A 20604-nucleotide genomic window follows, 5' to 3' on the forward strand; every position below is an offset into this window, starting at 1 on the left:
GTGAATTGTAGCCTCAGTTTCCTGTACCAGTTTACAGGCATGGCATTCAGTGTGCTCTTCTGCTGCTGTAGCCCGCTGCTTACAGTTCATGATGTTGTGATTCAGAGATGCTCTTCTGCATACTTTGTAACAAGTGGGGGTTTTTTAAGTCCCTGTTGCCTCTCACTGGTTATTTTCTGTTTTTCAGATCATATTCTGCAAACTCTAGAAATGTTTTTGTGGAAAATCCCAGTAGATCACATTCAAAGTCACATCAGGTCCAGGTTCAGATTCCTTTATTGTGAATTGTCCAATGCAAACACACAGAAAATCACAATTTTATAAGTGATTATAGTGAAACAGTCACAATGATAAGTGAAATAAAATCATTTAAGATAGTATTGCACTCTATAAGAACATTGCCACCCACTGCACATCTGGATCATTGCATTGCGTTATTAACTATGCGTTACACAGAAATCTTCGATTGAAATCATGTTTCTGGAAATGTGATTGTACAAAAATATAACAAAATTAGACTGCATTTAAAAGTTTTGGTTTTAACCGTATATGCAAACATACAGACAGATGGAAAAGCTGCTAAAATCTCAATGCGTCAATTTTCAAGTTTGAAATTGGTGCTAATTTAAACACGAATGCTTGTTTAAGGACAAAATGCAGTTAATGCAGTGACATTAATGTCTTTCTAGCACTGTTTGACGATATAAAGCTGCAGTTCTCTGTTGCTGCCTTTAACCGATTGTTACTCTTAACTGAGGTGAGAGCTCATCAGCGTGTTTGACCCTGGGCTAGAGTCCCTGAGTATTGTGTGAAGCCAACACTGCAACCTCTGACTAATAGGTTTGCATAACATTGATCTGACTGGCTGTCCATTGAAGAGCTGCACACACACACACACACACACACACACACACACACACACACACACACTCGCACACTAGTGAAGCCTAGTGTGCCCCAGCTCAAACAGCAAAGAGTCTTTCTAAATCAGTCAGCCCATGGCTCTACACGGGCTCCATCATTAGGTAACAGCGGCTTTACGGATGAGGCTAAGTAGGCGGTTCTGGATGGAGAAGCCACTGAGCAGCACAGCAGAGGCCCAACAACCTCTTCTTAATGATTATCTGTTACCTAATCAGACAGAGCCAGCCTTGAGCTGCTGAACCTGCTGAGGAGTGTGGCCAAAGTTTGGAGGTGAGCTAAGCTGTTTGGCAGTCGTCCCTAGGCTGAGGATTGTTATCTTATTAAGGAAAAGTTGCACATTCAAAAAACTTGCACTCAGATTCTCATGGAGGATTGCATCATGATGTCTTTGCTGCTCAGTGAGTTTATATTCTTATTTTCAAAAATTTCTCCAGGCACTGGTCCGAAAAGTTATTAACAAACTGATGCTGTATAGACATGTCTGATTTCCAAGTATTATTTATGTGTCTTTGTATTTGCAGACAAATGCTAGTTCAGAGAGAAGCAATGAGAACACAAAAGCAGCTTCACTGAGTTGACCTGCGACTTCACTGTGCTGCGCTTGTACGTCATGCACGGCAGGCTAATGCTCAGGCTGACTGGATTACCCAACAGGTGAATTTATTCTCAACCAGAACACGATGCGCGTCGCGTGCCAGGCTTCTTCACAGCGACTCAGGTGTCAGCTTTGCATGTATGTGTGTGGTTTCTGCTTCTGCACGACATCAGCACCTGCAGGAGGGGATGTCCTCTGAAAGAATAGCCCAGCTTCACAGAGTGGCCTGAGTCATTGAAGACAGGTGTTTTATATATATGAAATAGTCCAACTTTTTACTGAGAGAAATGGATTGCAGATGTCCTCTAGCAACGACAGAGTTGTCTGGATCTTGTGTAAAATATACAGTTTATGCAAACAGAATGCTGTGATTTGTAAATTGTTTTAGGCACAAAGTCAGCACATCGGTTATTTGTGGATGGATTTCTGAATTTGATGCCAACAACATAATTTTGGGGACAAAAGATAAAGTGCAATATTAGAAGTCTATCAGAAGGAATTTGCCGCTGTGTATGCAAACGCTTCACCAACCTAATATTTGTCATCATAAGATTACCAAGATTTAGAGAATACAGAGAAATCTTTGCAAGAAAGAGAAAAGGCCCGAAACTAATACCAATGGTGCTAAAAACAAACATGTTCCTGTGATGGAAATCTCAGTAGGGATTCAGGAGCACTTCTTAAGAAAAACTGTCCTGTTGTTTAACCAATAAAAAGTTTCATTTTGATGCACGCACAACTAACTTTTGTCCCCCGTGTAGTTATTCACAGAGCAATGAAGCCAAACCTATCCTTTCTTCTCAGCTGTCAGTCTCTGCCTCCCTCGTTTGTTCATGTCACTATTACCCTAATTAGCCGTGAGATCTTCCATCTGTTTTCATTTATTTATTTACTCAGTTATTGTTCATTTTTTTAGAATTGAACAGCCAAATAATCAGATACTTTTGTTTGTTCAAATAATAGTAGTGAAACAATGTGGAGTATCTTTTTGTACCTTTAAAAGTACAATCGATATGATGTACTTGTTTGCATTGTTGCAGTTTGTACGTTGTAGAGATAAGTCTCCAGGATTTTGATCATTAATGTAAGTGAAGAAAAACTGACCTTTAAATAAAGGTCAGGTATGCGGTACTCATTACACCTGGAAATGGGTTTGCTTTTCTGGCCTCACCAACCACTCAGATTTTTCACTGAAGCTCATGTCTGCACCTACAGCCACCAGGCACATGCAGGGAGTAAAGAAGGTTTGTGCCGTGAGGTAACAGGGCCAATATGCACTCATTGTCCACTTCCTTAGGTACACCTGTTCATTTTCCTTGTTAGCACAATTCACTGCATTCAGGCACGCAGCTGAAATTCAAACTGAGCATCGCTACTTGTTAAAACCAACATATACAGAAGAGCATCTCTGAACTTTGAAGCAGCAGAAGACCACACCAACCTCCGCTCCTGTCAGCTACGTGCAGGAGACTGAGGCTGCAGTTCACACAGGCTGATTGAAATTTGATAACAGAAGATTAGAAAAAAATGTTGCTTGCATCATCTGATGGCTGCTGCAAAGCTCAGATCATCTCAAACTGGTTTCTTGAACATTACAATGTTCAACATTTATTTGACAGAACTTGAATAAATGGTAAAAGCTTTTAAATCTAAGAGTAAATATGAGTTTTTATTGCATTTCTTTTTATATTTAAATGAACACAAACCTTTGCACCTTACAATCTACAAGAAACTGTGCAAATGTGAACTTTTTACTGCCGGAGCTTTATGTTTCGCTTTGGTTCTTGACTATGTTTCACATGGTAATATCAAAGTCCACTAATTGCCCTCATGGGTACATTCATGCAAGGGAAAAAAAATCATCTAAATGAAGCACATTTTTGTGTTTTCCTCCACATTTCAAATATACATGAAAAGCAAAAATAAAAAATGTTGAAGTAGATAAGACAGCACTGAATAAATATAAAAGTCCTGTGTCCTCTCCATGGCTTTTTGTTTTATTTTTATCTGCTCAGACAGAGAAAAAAAGGCACGACTTCAGAGCTGTGTGCTGCTGATAAGCAGAGTAAGGATGGGCCTCATGTCAGCGATCTATTACAGGCAGTGTAGTTAAGGACTTTTCCTTTCTCTGTTCTCTCTTTGCTGTGTCATGTGAAGTGTGACACCTAAGGCCAGCTGTAACATCTGTCACCTTTCTTTAGACATGAGACTCGAACATGCATGCCCACAAACTCTGTCATAATGAATTGTGACGTGTTTATTTGGAAGAACTGGTATTTCCCCAAAAATCCAAACTCTCCTTTGACCTTCTCATCTGACACGAATCACGTGATCAGAGACGAAGAGCACTGAAAGTGCTGTGCAATGAGGCGGAGATGTAATCGCTGCGTTTACCATGTGAGTCAGCACTTTGCTAAAAGGCCACCTGCTGTCAGATGTGGCAGCAGATGGAAGTGGAGCTTGGCTGGAGATCTGAACTGGCTTAATGAAAGCCTAAATGACTCTTGGCCACAGAAAGAGAGAAGCTTGCAGCTCCGTACACGCTTAAGGGTGAGGTCGAGCTGGATGGGAGGAGCCGGTGAAGAGGAGAAAGAGAAAAGAAAAAGACAGACACAGGTGTGGAGGAGGAGTGAAAGGACAGAGGGAGAAGAAGAGGAGAGCCTGAGATTATGCAACAGTAAAAAGCAGGAAAGCTGCTGATCTGCAGTCGCCTTGCACACATGACCTTCCCTGATGCTTTGATGCATAACACACACACACACACAGAGGCAATTACATCAAAGCAAACACCTCAGGTTCATCGGGTGAGGGTGATATGTAAAGCTCTGCAGCAACACTACAAAATGTGTTTGATCAAACAAGAAAAGTGGCCCTAAAATATCCCTCCTCAATTTTAGCATTTCTACCTTATCTCAAAGAACTACAGCTGCAGAGCAGTATTCCTGGCAAACTTGTGTTTGCTTACAATGCATGTATGACAGGTGGTTAGACAAGCTTTGTATGCAAGCTTTGCAAATATTTTACCGTCCAAACTAGGGGTGTTATCACTGTGTATTTATGACAAGCGTGATACTTGACTGATTGACTGATTAAATGTTTTATTTCTGACATGTAAATATGAAAACAGAAAATAAACAAAGCAAAAGAAATACAACGTTGAGTTTTTTTATACAACACAATTTACATGCCTGAAAAAGAGTAGGGTGATGTTTACACTTATGTGATCCTACACTGCTCAATACTATTTAATAATTTACAAATCATTGTTCACTGATTCATAACCAGACCATATGCAAGTGTACACACACACACACACACACACGCACACGCACGCACACACATACACATAAAAAAAATATCAAACCAAAACAAGACACTACATTTTTACATTTTGCTACAAACCCTGCATTAATTTGAAAATGATCATTTTATGTTATTTAAAAAGGAAAGTATCAATAGTTTTAAATGATGTAATGTGAAATCATGTGATGACACAACATTTCACAACACTTCAAACCAAAATACATGCATTACTTTCTTACTTTCTTTAGTAAGAAAGTAAGTATTTCACACTGTCTGTGTACCTTTCTCTAACTATACTTACTGACATGCAGACTTAGAACAAGAGTCTTTCTCCGCTCATGTACTTTGTCATTATTTTAAATTTAAGAGGCTAAACTGCTAAGTGAGCATGTCTTCTATCTCCCTAAAGAACAGTTGTTTACAAGAGATTTTAAAAATGTAATAAAATCTTTAAAAATGTATATATTAGGGGTGCAACGATACTCGTATCGATATTGAACCGTTCAATACAGTGCTTTCGGTTCGGTACGCATATGTATCGAACAATACAAAATTTGCAATTTATTTTATCAACTTTCCTTCTGACGATGCTGTCTGTGTTGAGCGCTCAGTGAATCTGCGTTCGACTACTCCGCCTAGGCTGCACTGTCTAGCGCAGATCCACTGAGCGCTCAACACAGACAGCATAGTCAGAAGGAAGAGAGCAGGGCAAGCTAGCGAGACAGAAGTTAAGCTCTCCTTGCAACATGGCAAATTGAATCTCCCCCACCCTCATTCAGATCTGGCGTTTGGAATTATTTTGGTCATGGACTAAAGTAAAACAGTATGTTGGATGTGCCACGCAATGCTCAATTACATGGGTGGGAACTAGTGTGTTAGCACGCAGTTAGCTCGTTAACGTGTTAGCCATCTAGCCCCAGGCAGGGGTAGCTCATTAACTGAGATTTGCCGTGTTGTGGCGTTAACGTCATTTCAACGAGATTAACGCTGACAGCACTAGTGGGAACACAACTAATATGACTGCACATTTACGCCGACATCATCCTAGTGCAAAGACAAGTGGAAGCAGACAAAAACAACAAGCATGCTACAAACTTTACCCGGGTCATTTAGACAGCCGTTAGCACATGATTCTCCTTATGGGGACCTGATATGTTTAATATTGTGGCGAGCTCAGACAACGAGGAGACGGAGGTGTCGTTTGGTCTTGCTTCCCGTGAGCTAGCCAGGGAGCACAGCCGTTTATTGACATCTGCAGAAGAACACTGCCGCTAGCTAACTGCTCAGCGTGGCAACCACACAGCAACAACAACACACAGAGCGCCCTCTGACTCCGGAAGGACACACCGTAGCAGCGAGAAGGCGTCACCCGTCACTATGGCAACATAAGCAAAACATAACTGTACAAACAGAACCCCGAACAGCCCTGACCCGCTACATAGCCCCCACCTAAGGGGTCAGTCGTCCCCGACGACCCCATTGCCCCACACAAAGTCCTGCAAATGTCCAGGTGCCTTCTTTTGGCGCACCGGCCGGTCACGACCGGCGGGGGAAAAGTCACTCAGGTCAGAACATGGGCTGCCACCATCATCCCACTTCTGACACCAATGTGGCGAGCTCAGACAAGGAGGAGACGGAGGTGTCGTTTGGTCTTGCTTCCCGTGAGCTAGCCAGGGAGCACAGCCGTTTATTGACATCTGCAGAAGAACACTGCCGCTAGCTAACTGCTCAGCGTGGCAACCGCACAGCAACAACAACAACACACAGGGCGCCCTCTGACCCCGGAAGGACACACCGTCGCAGCGAGAGGGCGTCACCCGTCACTATGGCAACATAAACAAAACATAACTGTACAAACAGAACCCCGAACAGCCCTGACCCGCTACAATATGCTGCTGAGAATATAGCCCAGAAGAAGCGTATAGTATAGCTTTTATTTTGGAAAGAGCCATTTCTCTGTAATAAACTCACTTTTCCAAAGATGAGTGATTCCTCAATCAGATACAAGTGTTACCGCGCCAGATCCGCGGCCCCGAACCATAGTAAGGAAACCTCTGGCAGTTACTTGAAGGTTCCGTAACTGACTCGTAGCCGGCAACAGCTTACTATACAGGTCAACTCCGCTAGCAAAAAGATCGAAGGAGGCGTAGGAAACTGCTTCACCGAACTTTATTTCTTCTCTAAGGCACGAACACCGCGTACAGTGGGCTGAAACAGTTTACTCACAGCGAGCATCGCCGACACAACTCTGGCTGTCGAGGGAGTTATTATATTCCTTTTATTTATTTTCTTTCCGTCTCTTCTGTAGCTAACCGTTACTTTTCCCCCTTCTCCGCTCTCTCTCTTCACACACACACACACACCAGGCAGTCCCGCTAACACACATCCCGAATACATTTCCCATCAGGCTTCATCCTTAAAGGGCCATGCCTGTAACACAGGGCTTGCAAAATCGCTAGCCCGACGTCCCGGGGCTAGCGATTTTTCCAGTCGGGCTACCAAAATCTATCTCTGCCCTGCCCGTCCGGCTATTGTAGGAAGGAAAAATATATGTCAATGCTTTTGCATTCTTTCGGAAATGTAGCTGGGTAATTATGTCATTGGCATCGGTGAGCCACTGTCAATATGTGACATATTGAAATCGCGTTTGAATTTGCGCTTGTTTTTTGCTTTCACTTTGCAAATGTCCAGGTGCCTTCTTTTGGCACACTGGCCGGTCACGACCGGCGGGGGAAAAGTCACTCGGGTCAGAACATGGGGTGCCACCATCATCCCACTTCTGACACCAATGTGGCGAGCTCAGACAACGAGGAGACGGGGGTGTTGTTTGGTCTTGCTTCCCGTGAGCTAGCCAGGGAGCACAGCCGTTTATTGACATCTGCAGAAGAACACTGCCGCTAGCTAACTGCTCAGCGTGGCAACAACAACAACAACACACAGGGCGCCCTCTGACCCCGGAAGGACACACCGTTGCAGCGAGAGGGCGTCACCCGTCACTATGGCAACATAAACAAAACATAACTATACAAACAGAACCCCGAACAGCCCTGACCCGCTACAATATGCTGCTGAGAATATAGCCCAGAAGAAGCGTATAGTATAACTTTTATTTTGGAAAGAGCCATTTCTCTGTAATAAACTCTCTTTTCCAAAGATGAGTGATTCCTCAATCACAGTGATATATTTATTTTTTTAATTACTTTTGTTTCAGCAACATTAAATTTAAAAACTGTACTTTTTTGTTAAAATATATATTTATAATTTTAATAAATGACAAATTAAAAAGGCATGAACATTTTTTTTGTATCGAAAAAATATCGAACCGTGACACCAAAGTATCGAACCGAACCGAACCGTGAATTTTGTGTATCGTTGCACCCCTAGTAGTATATATATATATATATATATATATATATATATATATATATATATATATATATATATATATAATGTTACATATATATTTAGCAAACTGCGTGATAGAGCATGGCTGCTGCCTGAAGATTCATAGCTTTAATTTGTTGCAGAGTCTCAAGCAGGTCTCCACTCCACTCCACTCACTCCAGAGTCAGAGATTAATGTCTGGATGCCACCTAGTGGTTGCATGCTCAAAGTAATCTGTGTCCTTGTGGAAATCCAAGTATTTGAGGCTCAGAGAGGAGTTCAGTGCTGTAAGAAGCTTTTGGTCGTTAAGAGCTCTTAGTCAGCACAAAGAGGACAGTTTCTCTTCCTCTGCTGGCAGCTTCATAGTTTGTTTCAAAGTTCAGCTTTCAATCAGTAAATCTTTTAAGATATTTATTAGACTCAAAAAATTCTGCCTTCCGTCCCTTAAAGTACGTGACTTCTTGTGTATGAGTGCATTTTCTGAAAGCAGTGATCATTGTGTCAGACTGTTTAACTGAAGTTTGGGCTCATCTCACCGTTCAACAAAATCATCGAGAACTGCGACTGGTCCCAGTCTTGCATGTTTAAAAATGCTCCTGTTTCCATCCTGCTCTGACACATATGTGTGTTCAGGGTAAATGATGTAAGGGTGGGAGCACAAGCTGCTGTGGGGAGCCAGTCAAGGAGCAGTTGTGTTAGCCCCGAGGCAGACTGGTGACCTGTTATAAGTGTAACCTGCCTCCCCTCCTACAGCTGGGGTAGATTCCAGCCTTTTCTGTGACCCTGAATTGGATAAGCAGAAAAAAATCCTGAGTTACTGTAACATCTTCTTCATCTCCCACAGCCTCAGTTTTCCTTAAATTTTCTGACTTCACCAGTTTTTCAGGACTTTCATCATGACTGATGTGAACGTGACCCATCTGAACTCTTTTAGAAATTTGAGATAACTGGATCAGAATCAGAATCGTGTTTATTGGCCAAGTATATGTGCAGACACATACAGGGAATTTGGTTCCGGTAGATGGTGGCTCTCAAGCACAGCAATGTAAATCTCACACACACACACACACACACACACACACACACACACACCACACACACACACACACACACACACACACACACACACACACACACACACACACACACACACACACGTGTCTATATATACACATTACACATACATACACAAAGCTATGTAAACCAACTATAAATAACGAATCTAAACTTATATACATAAAATACAGAAATGAATGAGGTGGAATGAATACTACAAAATGTACATAAGGTGCAGTTGCAGTCTGGCAGTGGGAGCAGTGTGACAGGTCAACTGTTAAGAAGGGAGATGGCGAGGGGAAAGAAGTTCCTGTGTCGGGTGGTCCTGGTCTGCAGGCTTCTGTACCGTCTGCCAGAGGGCAGCAGATCAAAAAGTCTGTGTGCAGGGTGTGAGGGGTCTGCGATGATTTTCCCTGCCCGTTTCCTGGTTCTTGAGAGGTACAGATCCTGGATGGAGGGCAGGGGGGTGCCGATGATCCTTTCTGCTGCCCGTACAGTCCGCTGCAGTCTGCTCCTGTCCTGTTTAGTGGCTGCTCCATACCAGACTGTGATGGAGGAGCACAGGACAGACTCAATGACCGCAGTGTAGAACTGGATCAGCAGCTCCTGTGGAAGACTGTACTTCCCCAGTTGTCTCAGGAAGTACATCCTCTGCTGGGTCTTTTTGAGGATGGAGTTGATGTTGGTCTCCCACTTCAGGTCCTGGGAGATGGTTGTACCCAGGAACTTGAAGGTCTTCACAGTTGACACAGGGCTGTCTGATATGGTGAGGGGGAGCAGAGTTGAGGGATGTCTCCTGAAGTCCACTGTCATCTCTACAGTCTTAAGAGTGTTCAGCTCCAGATTGTGCTGACTGCACCAGAGTACCAGCCGCTCAACTTCCTGCCGGTATGCAGACTCATCACCATCTTGAATGAGGCCAATGACAGTGGTGTCATCTGCAAACTTTAGGAGTTTGACAGCCGAGTTATTGGAGGTGCAGTCGTTAGTGTAGAGGGAGAACAGTAGTGGTGAGAGGACACATCCTTGAGGGGCACCAATACTGAGGGACCGGGTTTCAGAGGTGATCTCCCCCAGCCTCACTTGTTGCTTTCTGTCTGTCAGGAAGCTGGTGATCCACTGACAGGTAGCTGGTGACACGCTGAGCTGGGAGAGTTTGGAGGAAAGAAGTTCAGGCACAATGGTGTTAAAAGCCGAACTAAAGTCCACAAACAGGACCCTGGCATAAGTTCCCGGGCGGTCAAGGTGTTGCAGGATGTAATGCAGCCCCATGTTCACTGCATCATCCACTGACCTGTTTGCCCTGGATGCAGGCACAGGGAATATCACAGCATTCTTCCATACGTTAGACTCATACTGCAAATGTAAATACCTTTTAATAACGTCATGAAATACACTGACTAATAATAAATTACACTGGCTTATATTCTTATGGTTGAGCATATGTGGGTTGTTTGGTGAAAAAAATAAAGCTTTTATAGCCTCCAGTTATGCTAATTAGGATGAATTGCATAATGCATAATATTTAGGGGGTTAAACACTGTTCATAATGTAAAAATTTGTTATTTGATTTTGTGCTAATGACGCTTTTTCTTTTTACTCTGCCCTTGTCATTAAATGGTTTCCAGATTACTTATAAACCAAATGTACTCTAAACTTCCTTTGAGTTTCATGGACTGTCTCTTTATGGACAGTGGAGACTGACCTTTGATCGTTCTCTAAGGCTGGTGCACCAATCAGCATCCAGGAAACAGCCACCTGCCCAGTCGCTGGGAACAGTGGTTTCTTCCCGTTCTGTCTTCTCCGTGCTGGAGGGAGTACACGTCACAATGTGCTGTCAAAGAAATAATCCTCGTAAGGTCTTATGTGTTTAATATTTCTCTAGAACAAACTCTTTTCCCACCAGCTCGCTCTTCATGCCAGTTTGAGGACGCAGCAGAGACAAACCACCCAGGTTTCAGCTGAAAGGTAGCTCTCTTACTTATTTTAAAAACACTTGCTCTCCAAGCGCACAGGAATGTTTGGAATAATTTTTTCAGCCCACGGGCTCTTTGTTACTGAGCTCGTAATTAATATGCATAATATCACTAACTTTTCAGCCAGAATGAGCAGTCTGTGCTATACCTGGCGTGTAAGGAACCTGTGGGCTCCAGCACTTGCCCCTTGGGTTCTTAAGGCGACGATCCTGCACAAACCTGTGTGCCAGCTAAAGAAAGTAATGGTATTGTCCAGCTTCTCATTTACAGTGAAGACATTCAGGAGATCCTGTGACCTGTATCATTTAGTATCAGTTTGTGTGTGTGCAGCGTGGAAAATGATGGAAACGAATGATGTTGGGTCAGAAATTTTGAAGACAACAACGTAACCAAGTTTTTAGATCTAATTAAAATCAAAGAACTTAAAAAGATCCTCTGGAAAAGAGCAGAATTCTTGAAACAGGGTTTATTAAACCGAGTCATATGAACAGCAAGACAACACATAGCAAAGCTAAGTGATAACTAAACCTCACTGTACATTTGACATGCAATCTCTGAGACATTATTATTATCCTCTACACTCCTGCATTTCACTTAGATCTATTTATTGATGGCATCTTGATTCTCGTATCTTCTTTCTAACCAAAATATGCTCTTATTTATTTTTTTTCTGTCACACCCTCCACACCAGATGTTCTTAGATCATCACCACTACCTTCTATATTTGCCAAACACCACACAAACCTCCCTATTTCATTTATTATGTGTTTGTGTGATTTATTTATCTAGTTTTCATCCCAGCTCTGTTATTATTAATAGTATTAATATTAGTTTAAATTATTATTGCTATTATTAATTTGTATATATTATAATTATGATCTTCTAGTTTATTTTATGCTCCAGATCCAATTCATCCTTTTTGCACTTGTATTCAATTCAATCAGCTCCATTTTCAACTTATTTAGCTTTTAATCTTTTATTAGGCTGATAATCCAGTAAGGGATCTACTATCCCCATTTATTCCTATTTTATTATTCTCTTCTAGTCAGTTTTGCCCCAGACCCTTTCAGTCTCTCTGTATTTTTGCTTAACAAATATGATCTTTCAAATTAACTTCCTTAAACAGTGATAATACTATTTTTCAGCAGGAGTATCTATTTTCCTCTGTTCAACAATTCTTAATTTTTATGCAAACCTATTTCTTTTCACTACTTTGTTGCTCCTCTCCACACACCTTAAGGATGATTTCTTAATTTCTTTCTTTATTTTTATGTGGGATGCTCCTCCTGACACAACCCAAAAGGGATTTGCGTCTCTGGGCGTCTTTCACTTGTTAGGCAAGTGTGTAAAACCACCACAGTTTGGAGCCACTCAAGTGGGGCAGTGATCTTAACTAAAAGCTTCTTATGAAATGATGAATAAAAAAATAAGATAATAATATTGAATGCTAGCTGCTTTTATTGCTGTTGTTGTTGTTGTTAAAGCTCCTTTTGTCAAGTATATCTGTCTATAACTGTCATATATGTCCCCACGCGTTGTTTAATAAGTCTACACCTGTTGAATTTGGTTACACATAAGGGTTAAGATATAAAGGATTGCCTCGTTACTAATTTTTAATTGTTACTTGATTATTATCGTTGTTACGGTAATAAGTAAACAATCACATTATGAACAAACGTGATCGAAATAACTCTTTCTGACTCTGTTTGCATGAAGAGCCTGAGGTATTAATAATGCTTAAAAGCTTTGAAATATATATATATATATATATATATATATATATATATATATCGTTAGCTTCATAGCATAAGTGCCTAAGTCATTATATATATATATATATATATATATATATATATATATATATATATATATATATATATATATACATATAATATAGAAAAAAGATTAAAAACAATAAGTGAGCTGTCATTTTTAGTAAATAAAGACGTCCAGTTGTGTAATAATATGATCTAAGTTTAAATGTTTGAATAAGAAATCCATGTTAAGGAGACATCTGTCGTTTCAAGTCATACTGCTTTTAAGAGCCCTTATTTTGAAATCCTGCGCGTTCCTTAAAGAGTTCTTCCTCTCTGAGGAGCGGCCGGGAAAGAGCTCAACAACTGTGAGTGAATTTACAACATAAACAGGTTTTGTGGGTCGTGCTGCTGAGCCTGGTCCAGGGGTGGGCTGTGACCGACAGTCTCACAGAGCATTTAACCTAAAACACTGAGCTAATGAAAAACGTGGTGATTTTAAATAAACATTAGGGCTACCTTCCAAAAGTACACCTTGTCGCCTTTTCTTAACAACTTTTCTTTGACTTCGAAATGTCATCGAGGTCAAGGAAAGCGAGTAGGATGGTACATAAGGGAGTAGGGAAAAGAGAGCTGAGAATCCTAAGGACCTTAAAATGGTCTCCGTGAAGCTAACCGCCGCTTATCTGCGGCTTCAATTTTCTTGCGCTCCTGCACTAAGTTTTATGGTAGCGCTTCTCCTTCGTTGCTTATTTTTGTTCAACAGACTAAAAAAAAGGATTGACACATCAGAATTACGTTTATTATAGTGTGCCTTTGAAGACACAGTAAAGGTGTGTGTGTGTGTGTGTGTGTGTGTGTGTGTAAATGAAGAAATGAAAATGAGGATATGAAGAGAATATGTTTTTTAATTTTTCATTTGATTTACTTCTATTGGAAATTCAGTCAAATCTTCTTGAAGTTGAGAAGTAATTTCCTTTAATTTCTCTGGAATCTTGCGGCATCTTTGTGAATGTTGGCACACAGGTAGAGTAATCAACTGAGAATTTCATGTCAACTATTATGTCCTTTAATTTCTCCAGAGTCACTGAGTGCATGGAGCTGAAGCTCTGCACACATACAGTGTGGGTGTCCCACAAGAGGAATTAGTTGAAACTTTTTTGTTAATTGGTAATTGTTCTTCATAATTCTGGGTCACTCAGTAAGATTAACTTAAAATGATTAAGTAATGAGAATAATTTAAGGGCTGATCCATTTTTAAATACCTTCGGAAACTTACTAAACAGATTTAGATCATTCTTCCAGTCAAGTCAGGGTTAGCCTTGAAAATTCTGCATTTGTGAATACAAATATTTCAGTTAAAAGCAAATTGGTAGTATTCATTGAACAGATTCCAATCTTGATTATTTTCACAGTTGTTTCACATCCTGGGGCACGATGAGTCCCCTGGCCTGCAACCATAAGGACTGCATTGTAATTACACTAAAATAAAAGATTTGCCAACTCACTATCACAGAAAATACAACCATGTACATCCATTTTTTTAAACTCCATTTGAAAAGTTTTTTTTTTCTGTTTGGTCACCTGACTCCATTCAAAATCTTTAAGAATGCAGCGATTCATTAGAAACCTTCCCAAGCAAAATGCACTAAGAGCTTGGCTACGTAATGGTGTCACAGCAGCTGTCAATGACGTGGGTCTGCCGTAGTGAAACTACAATGTTCAGGAAATGGACTAGAAAAAGCAATTCTTATGTACTTAATACTAAATACACGTCAACGTTTGACAGGTACCACCGTAGCATTGGTTACCAATGTCATTCACTTTACCTGTCAGTGGTTCTAGTCATCTGGATGATACATTTGGGGATAATAAAAAAGATAAAACTGGATTTTAACTAATGTCAATGCTAGGCAATAATCCAGATCATAGTGTAAAGTTTGGAAACAGGTGGGAACTGGTCCCAGTGCCTTTCTTTTCTGTTTACCCTCTCCTTTACGAATCCTGTGCTTTATCCAATCAGACGATGGCAGAGGACAAACCGTGGGCTCTGATCTCAGAGGTGAGCGAGCAGGCTTTCATCGAAGAGGTCACTGACATAATAAAACAACACTTCAACATAATCTGCCTCAGAGACTTTCTACAAAACCCCCAGCAGCACGGCCCAAAGATCCAGGCCATACTGATGTGGAACACCTACCCTGCAGCCGAGCCGTCGCTGCTCAACTCGCTTCCATCACTAAAAGTGGTCGCCAATGGAGGAGTGGGCATCGACCACCTGGATGTGCCGTACATCACCAATCTCGGGGTGAAGGTGGCCAACACGCCCGGCGTGGTGAGTGTCGCCACTGCAGATATGGCTATGGGTCTGCTGCTGGCATCCGCAAGAAAGATAGTTGAAGGTGAGGTCAAAGGTTCAAATCTGATCCCAGGGTGGAGCAGTTTGAGTAAAGCCCAAAGATATTTAAACTGGAAATATGGCAATGTTTCTCATAGGTCACCAAATAGCTGTTGACCCCAACACTACCAGCATACCACAAAGCCTGGTGGGAGTCGAAGTCACCGGGTCGACTCTGGGGATCATCGGAATGGGACACATCGGATACAAAATTGCTCAGAGAAGCAAAGGGTTTGATATGAAGATCCTGTATCACAACAGACACAGAAGGTAAGCACCAATTCATCGAACAGATCAAAAAAATCCTGCTAAAGTGACTTGAATAGATACACAGTACTTCACTACTGCCAGAAGTATTCACTCACCCAATGCAAAACTCAGATGTAGCGTTGTAAATAGGGATGGGTATTGATAAGATTTTCACGATTCCGATTCCGTTTTCGATTCTGTTTAACGATTCGATTCTTTATCGATTCTCTTATCAATTCTTTTTAAAAAAGGAGAACACTAAGGTCGATTAGCTTAGAACTTTGTTTTATATCTTCTCTTTGAACAAGATAGAAATTTAGGAGTAACATGGCCTTACAAACCCAACAGTGAGATCTTAAGAGATCCAGCCTACGGCTCTTCAATGGGGTGTCACAGGGTCCCCAGGAAAAAAAAATTGTAAACGTAAAATAATAAAATAAATATTCTTCTGTAGCAATAACAAAGTATAACATAAATTATTCTGTAGCAATTACACAAGAATATCCAGTAATGTCCCTGCCTACAATTAAACACATTCACTTACTGAACTTTCGTCTATCCTGGCCCGAAAGGAGACGCTACCGGTAGACTGCAGCGAGAACTGCCAGCATCTGAGCCAGCCAGACTCTGTCTGTCTGTCTCATCATGGTCACCTAAATGCACAGTAATGGCAGGCTTTGTAATAAGGCAGATCGCGCTAACATAATATGCACTGTTAGTTGATTATTCACCTGCCGCATTAACGGGAGAGGACGTGCAAACGTTACCGCTGCTGCTGGGTTGAGATTCACGAGTCCGGAGCGGAATTAAAAACACGACATTCATTTGAGGTCATCGCGTGTTTTGTGAGCAAATGCTTTTGGCACTATAGTGTTTTTGAATCCCAGCTTTTAAAGAAATCTGACATTAATAAATGTGGCAGCATTAACTGTACATTTGTGATTGCTTTTTTTTTTTGTGCTGTTCAGGAGCGTTGAAGATGAGCAGTCAGTGGGGGCGAGTTACTGTGAGAACATGGATGACCTGCTGAGGGAGGCCGACTTTGTTGTGCTCGTTGTCAACCTTTCCCCTGAAACCAAAGGCCTGATCAGCCACAGGGAGCTGTCCCTCATGAAACCCACTGCAACCCTGGTCAACGTCAGCAGAGGTGAGGATACTGTGACTGCGAGTCCTCACCAGTCTCTGTGCTTTCAGCCTGATTTTGTGACTTTTCATGTTTCAGGTCTGGTTGTTGATCAGGATGCTTTAGTCAAAGCTCTGCAGTCTGGAGAAATTCGAGCAGCAGCTTTAGATGTGACTCATCCTGAACCTTTACCCAGGTAATATGTCTCTGAAGACACCCACGCTCTGCAGCCAGAGCGGTACATCACATAATAATAATGATGAACTCTTACATGTGAGGCACTCAGGGTTAATGGCTTCTTGCGTACAGTGTAAACAGACTCTTATTAGAACAAAACAGAGCCTTTAAGTTGTGTTTTAAGCCATGCAGTGCTGGTTTCAGTGTGACGCTTGAAGAATCTTACATTTAATATTTTTTCAAGATGTACAGTTAGGTCCATTATTTGTCAGACAAAGACAAAATCTTTGTAATTTTCCCTCTGTTCACCACCCAGTGGATTTTAAATCAAACAGTCTGATTAAGACGCAGACTTTCAGCTTTAATTCAAGGGGTTCAACAGAAGTAATAGATTAACTCTTTAGGAATTACAGACATGTTTATATATACATTTACACATTTTTTAGACACTCAAAATTAATTGGAAAAACTAAAAACAAAAGCTAAATATAAGGACGGGTTTCAACAGTTGTTTAAAAATCCTCTGCTGTCAATGACTTACTGAAGTCTAGAACCAATGAGTGTCACCGGATGCTGTGTTTTCTACTCTGCCAGAGCTTTACTGCATCCGCCTTCTTTTTCAGCTTGTTTGTGGGTCTCTCTTCTTTCAGTTTTGTCTTCACTATCTGAAAAGGATCTTTTATTGGGTTGAGATTATGTGACTGACTTGGCCATTGAATAGTATTCCATTTTTTTGCCTTGAGAAATTCATGAGAGTATTTTTTCATTGTAGATTGTGACAATATTACACCTACCTCCCTGAGAGTGTTCGTGATTTGGTTAGGTATTAACAATGGAAATAATTCTGTCATCATGCACTTTTGTTGTCTTCTGTGGTGTTTCAGTCTGAGCCGTTTTTCCTCTCTCTCTCTGATGTGTTCATTTTGTTTGGAGAGGAAAATATCCCCCCTTTACCAGCCTGTGCATGCAGTCACACAAAATGGAATGAAAATTAAAGGAAGCATGAATGAACATCAGCTGTCTCCTGATGCTTTTCTTGCTGTGTTCTGTGCAGGGATCACCCTCTCCTCAGCCTGCCTAATGTACTCATCACACCCCACGTTGGCACCTACACCTATGCTACAATAAAACGGACGGTTCAGTGCATGGTGGATAACGCCGTAGCAGCTGTGAATGGCCTACCTGTTCCCAATGAAGTCAAGTTGAAATGATTTTAATTAATATTGCCAAGAATTTTTTCTATTTTTTTCTGTCCCTCCTATAAAAGAAGGTGAGCTGGTGTTAGTTAGAGATTTATTTTTGGCTCTTTGGTTTTATTGTGGACACTTGTTGGGCAACAAACTGTAAAAACGTAGGTTTTTGTGAAGAATAGGACGATATTCCTGCTATAGGTGTTACGGTTCGGCGTTGGCAGTGTATTGTTTTAGCCGTTTTGTTTTGGCGTGACTGTTATGTGTTTCCTGTTTTACTTTGAAAGTCTGTGTTATCTTAGTGTGCAATTTACGTGTCCCTGTCTCATCAGTGTAAGCGTTGCCCCAGCTGTGTTTCCCTCTTGTTGTCCATTTCCTGATTGCTCCCTCTAGGTATTTAAACCCTGTGTTTCAGTGTGTCAGGGTCGCGATCTTCCCCCCCCGTTGTAAATAGTTTGGCGCCTTGTGTTGTGATGTAAATAAATATCGTATTTTGCTTTAAAGAAAATAGTTGTCGATACTTTCGTTTTGGGATTATTTTTGTGGAAGCCCGTATTAGTCTTTTTTATGAGTTCGCCCTCCTTAAGAGCAGTGAGCTTGGGGGCCCTTTTTCCCTTATTTCTATTTTTCCTGAGTTGCACGCCGGTTGCCTAGGCCGGGGTGTAACATAGGATAAACTGTGTTGAATCTCTGACTTCCTCTAAGAAAACTTAATGACTGTTGAAACTTTAGTTAGTTTGAGGAAAAACTGTTTCATGTTCACGTTAGCAAAAAACTTGCAATAAAAGTCAAAGAACGAAAGAAAAGTTGCAGCTTGAATGCAACCACTCTTAGTTTATTAATCGAGTTTTTAAAAAAAAAACTTCTTATTTTTACATGTCACATGTTTTTAAAGTATGTTGATGTCATTTCAGTGGAAAATATGTGTAATTATTATTATAATTCTTACTCATTATTATTACTCACTTCCTACTAACACAAGGCCTTTTAGGTGGGTGGAAAGTCTTTTTGGGGAAGTTGCAAGGCTGATATGTGACTGCTTGTCCTTATGAGTGACCATCTTTTCCTGTTTGGAACCAGGCTGATAACTCTGACCATGGTGCACTTATGCCCTGGACTGCTGGCCAGAATTACATCTCCAGCTTTGAAAGAAAAATAAATCTTGTGTACCCTATTTTCCGTGTGAATGTGGTGGTTTTCTACTGGTCACTATTGGAACTCATTTCTTTCTTTTACTGAGGCCATTGTGTTGCCTAATTCAATTCAATTTTTATAACTTAATGTTAAAATTATATAGCGCCAAATCACAACAACCGTTGCCTCAAGGTGCTTTATATTGTAAGGTAAAGACCCTACAATGAAAAAAAGAAAGAAAACAGAGAAAACCCCAACAAGCATATGGCCCCCATATGTGCAAGTGCTTTGGAGACAGTGGGAAGGAAGAACTCCTTTTCAACAAGAAGAATAACCAGGCTCGGGGAGGGGCGGCTCCCTTAATCCGCAACTGGTTGGGATTAAGGGAGGAAGACCGAATAAAGACACACTGTGGACGAGAGCCAGAGATTAATAATAATTAAATAATTGAATGTAGAGAGGTGTATAAACAGAATACGAGTGAAAAAGTTGACTGAAGAAGAAAAACTCAGTGCATAACGGGAATCCCCCAGCAGTTTAGACCTACTGCAGCATAACTGCAACCCTAAAATTTGCTGGGCCGCTAGTGGTAATAATGTAATAAGGTTGCTTTTCTGCAACCTTATTACAAGCAGAAAAATGTTTCTCATAGGTCACCAAATAGCTGTTGACCCCAATACTACCAGTATACCACAAAACCTGATGGGAGTCGAAGTCACCGGGTCGACTCTGGGGATCATCGGAATGGGACACATCGGATACAGAATTACTCGGAGAAGCAAAGGGTTTGATATGAAGATCCTGTATCACAACAGAAACAGAAGGTAAGCACAGTTTGGACAGTTTATGAGTTTATGTGACAGAAAATTCTGTAATAACTGATCAAAAATATCCTGCTATAGTGAAATGAATACACACTATTCAAAAGAATTAAAGGAACACTTTAACACAAAATTAAATCAGATCTCAGTGTGAAGCACAGGGCGCCCACCATGGACCTGCCAATTCTGGTATTCAATTGCATATGTTAACCAGGCTCCAGTGAGCACAGGGCCAGGATGTCGGGCCCTCAGAACCCCCTAAAGAAGTCTGTTTCTGATTGTTTAGTCAGAGACATTCTCACCAGTGGCCTGCTGGAGGTTATTTTATAGCTCAGGCAATGCTTATCAGGCTCCTCCTTGCACTAAGAGGCCAATACCAGTCCAGCTGATGAGTTAAGGACTTTCCAGCTCTCCTACAGTAACTGCCTGTCTCCTGGAAGCTCCTTCATGCTCTTGAGACTGTGCTGGAAGCAAATCTTCTGGCAAGTATTGGCGTGCCATGCTGGAGGACTTGGACTAC

General features: G+C 41.2%; 1 protein-coding gene across 5 annotated transcripts; it reads left to right on the forward strand.

Annotated features, from left to right (window-relative positions):
• Nucleotides 1-11058: 11058 nt before the first annotated feature.
• Nucleotides 11059-19303, forward strand: zgc:136493 (uncharacterized protein LOC692276 homolog). 5 transcript variants are annotated; one of them, XR_005694439.1, is made up of 8 exons: nt 11059-11230; nt 11362-11483; nt 15016-15394; nt 15489-15660; nt 16608-16786; nt 16862-16958; nt 17994-18330; nt 18801-19303. XR_005694439.1 is itself a non-coding variant. In XM_040021340.1 (7 exons), the coding sequence occupies exons 2-7, from the start codon at nt 11367-11369 to the stop codon at nt 18148-18150; spliced, it is 1101 nt and encodes a 366-aa protein (XP_039877274.1). In that variant the 5' UTR covers nt 11059-11230; nt 11362-11366; the 3' UTR covers nt 18151-19303. The 5 variants fall into 5 exon arrangements, 1 of the variants encoding a protein (XP_039877274.1); XR_005694440.1 differs by having other exon boundaries at nt 11362-11477; XM_040021340.1 differs by having other exon boundaries at nt 17994-19303.
• The last annotated feature ends 1301 nt before the right edge of the window (nt 19304-20604 follow it).

Source organism: Simochromis diagramma, unplaced genomic scaffold (assembly GCF_900408965.1).
Source record: "Simochromis diagramma unplaced genomic scaffold, fSimDia1.1 OVJJ01000753.1, whole genome shotgun sequence".
Lineage (NCBI taxonomy): Eukaryota > Metazoa > Chordata > Actinopteri > Cichliformes > Cichlidae > Simochromis > Simochromis diagramma.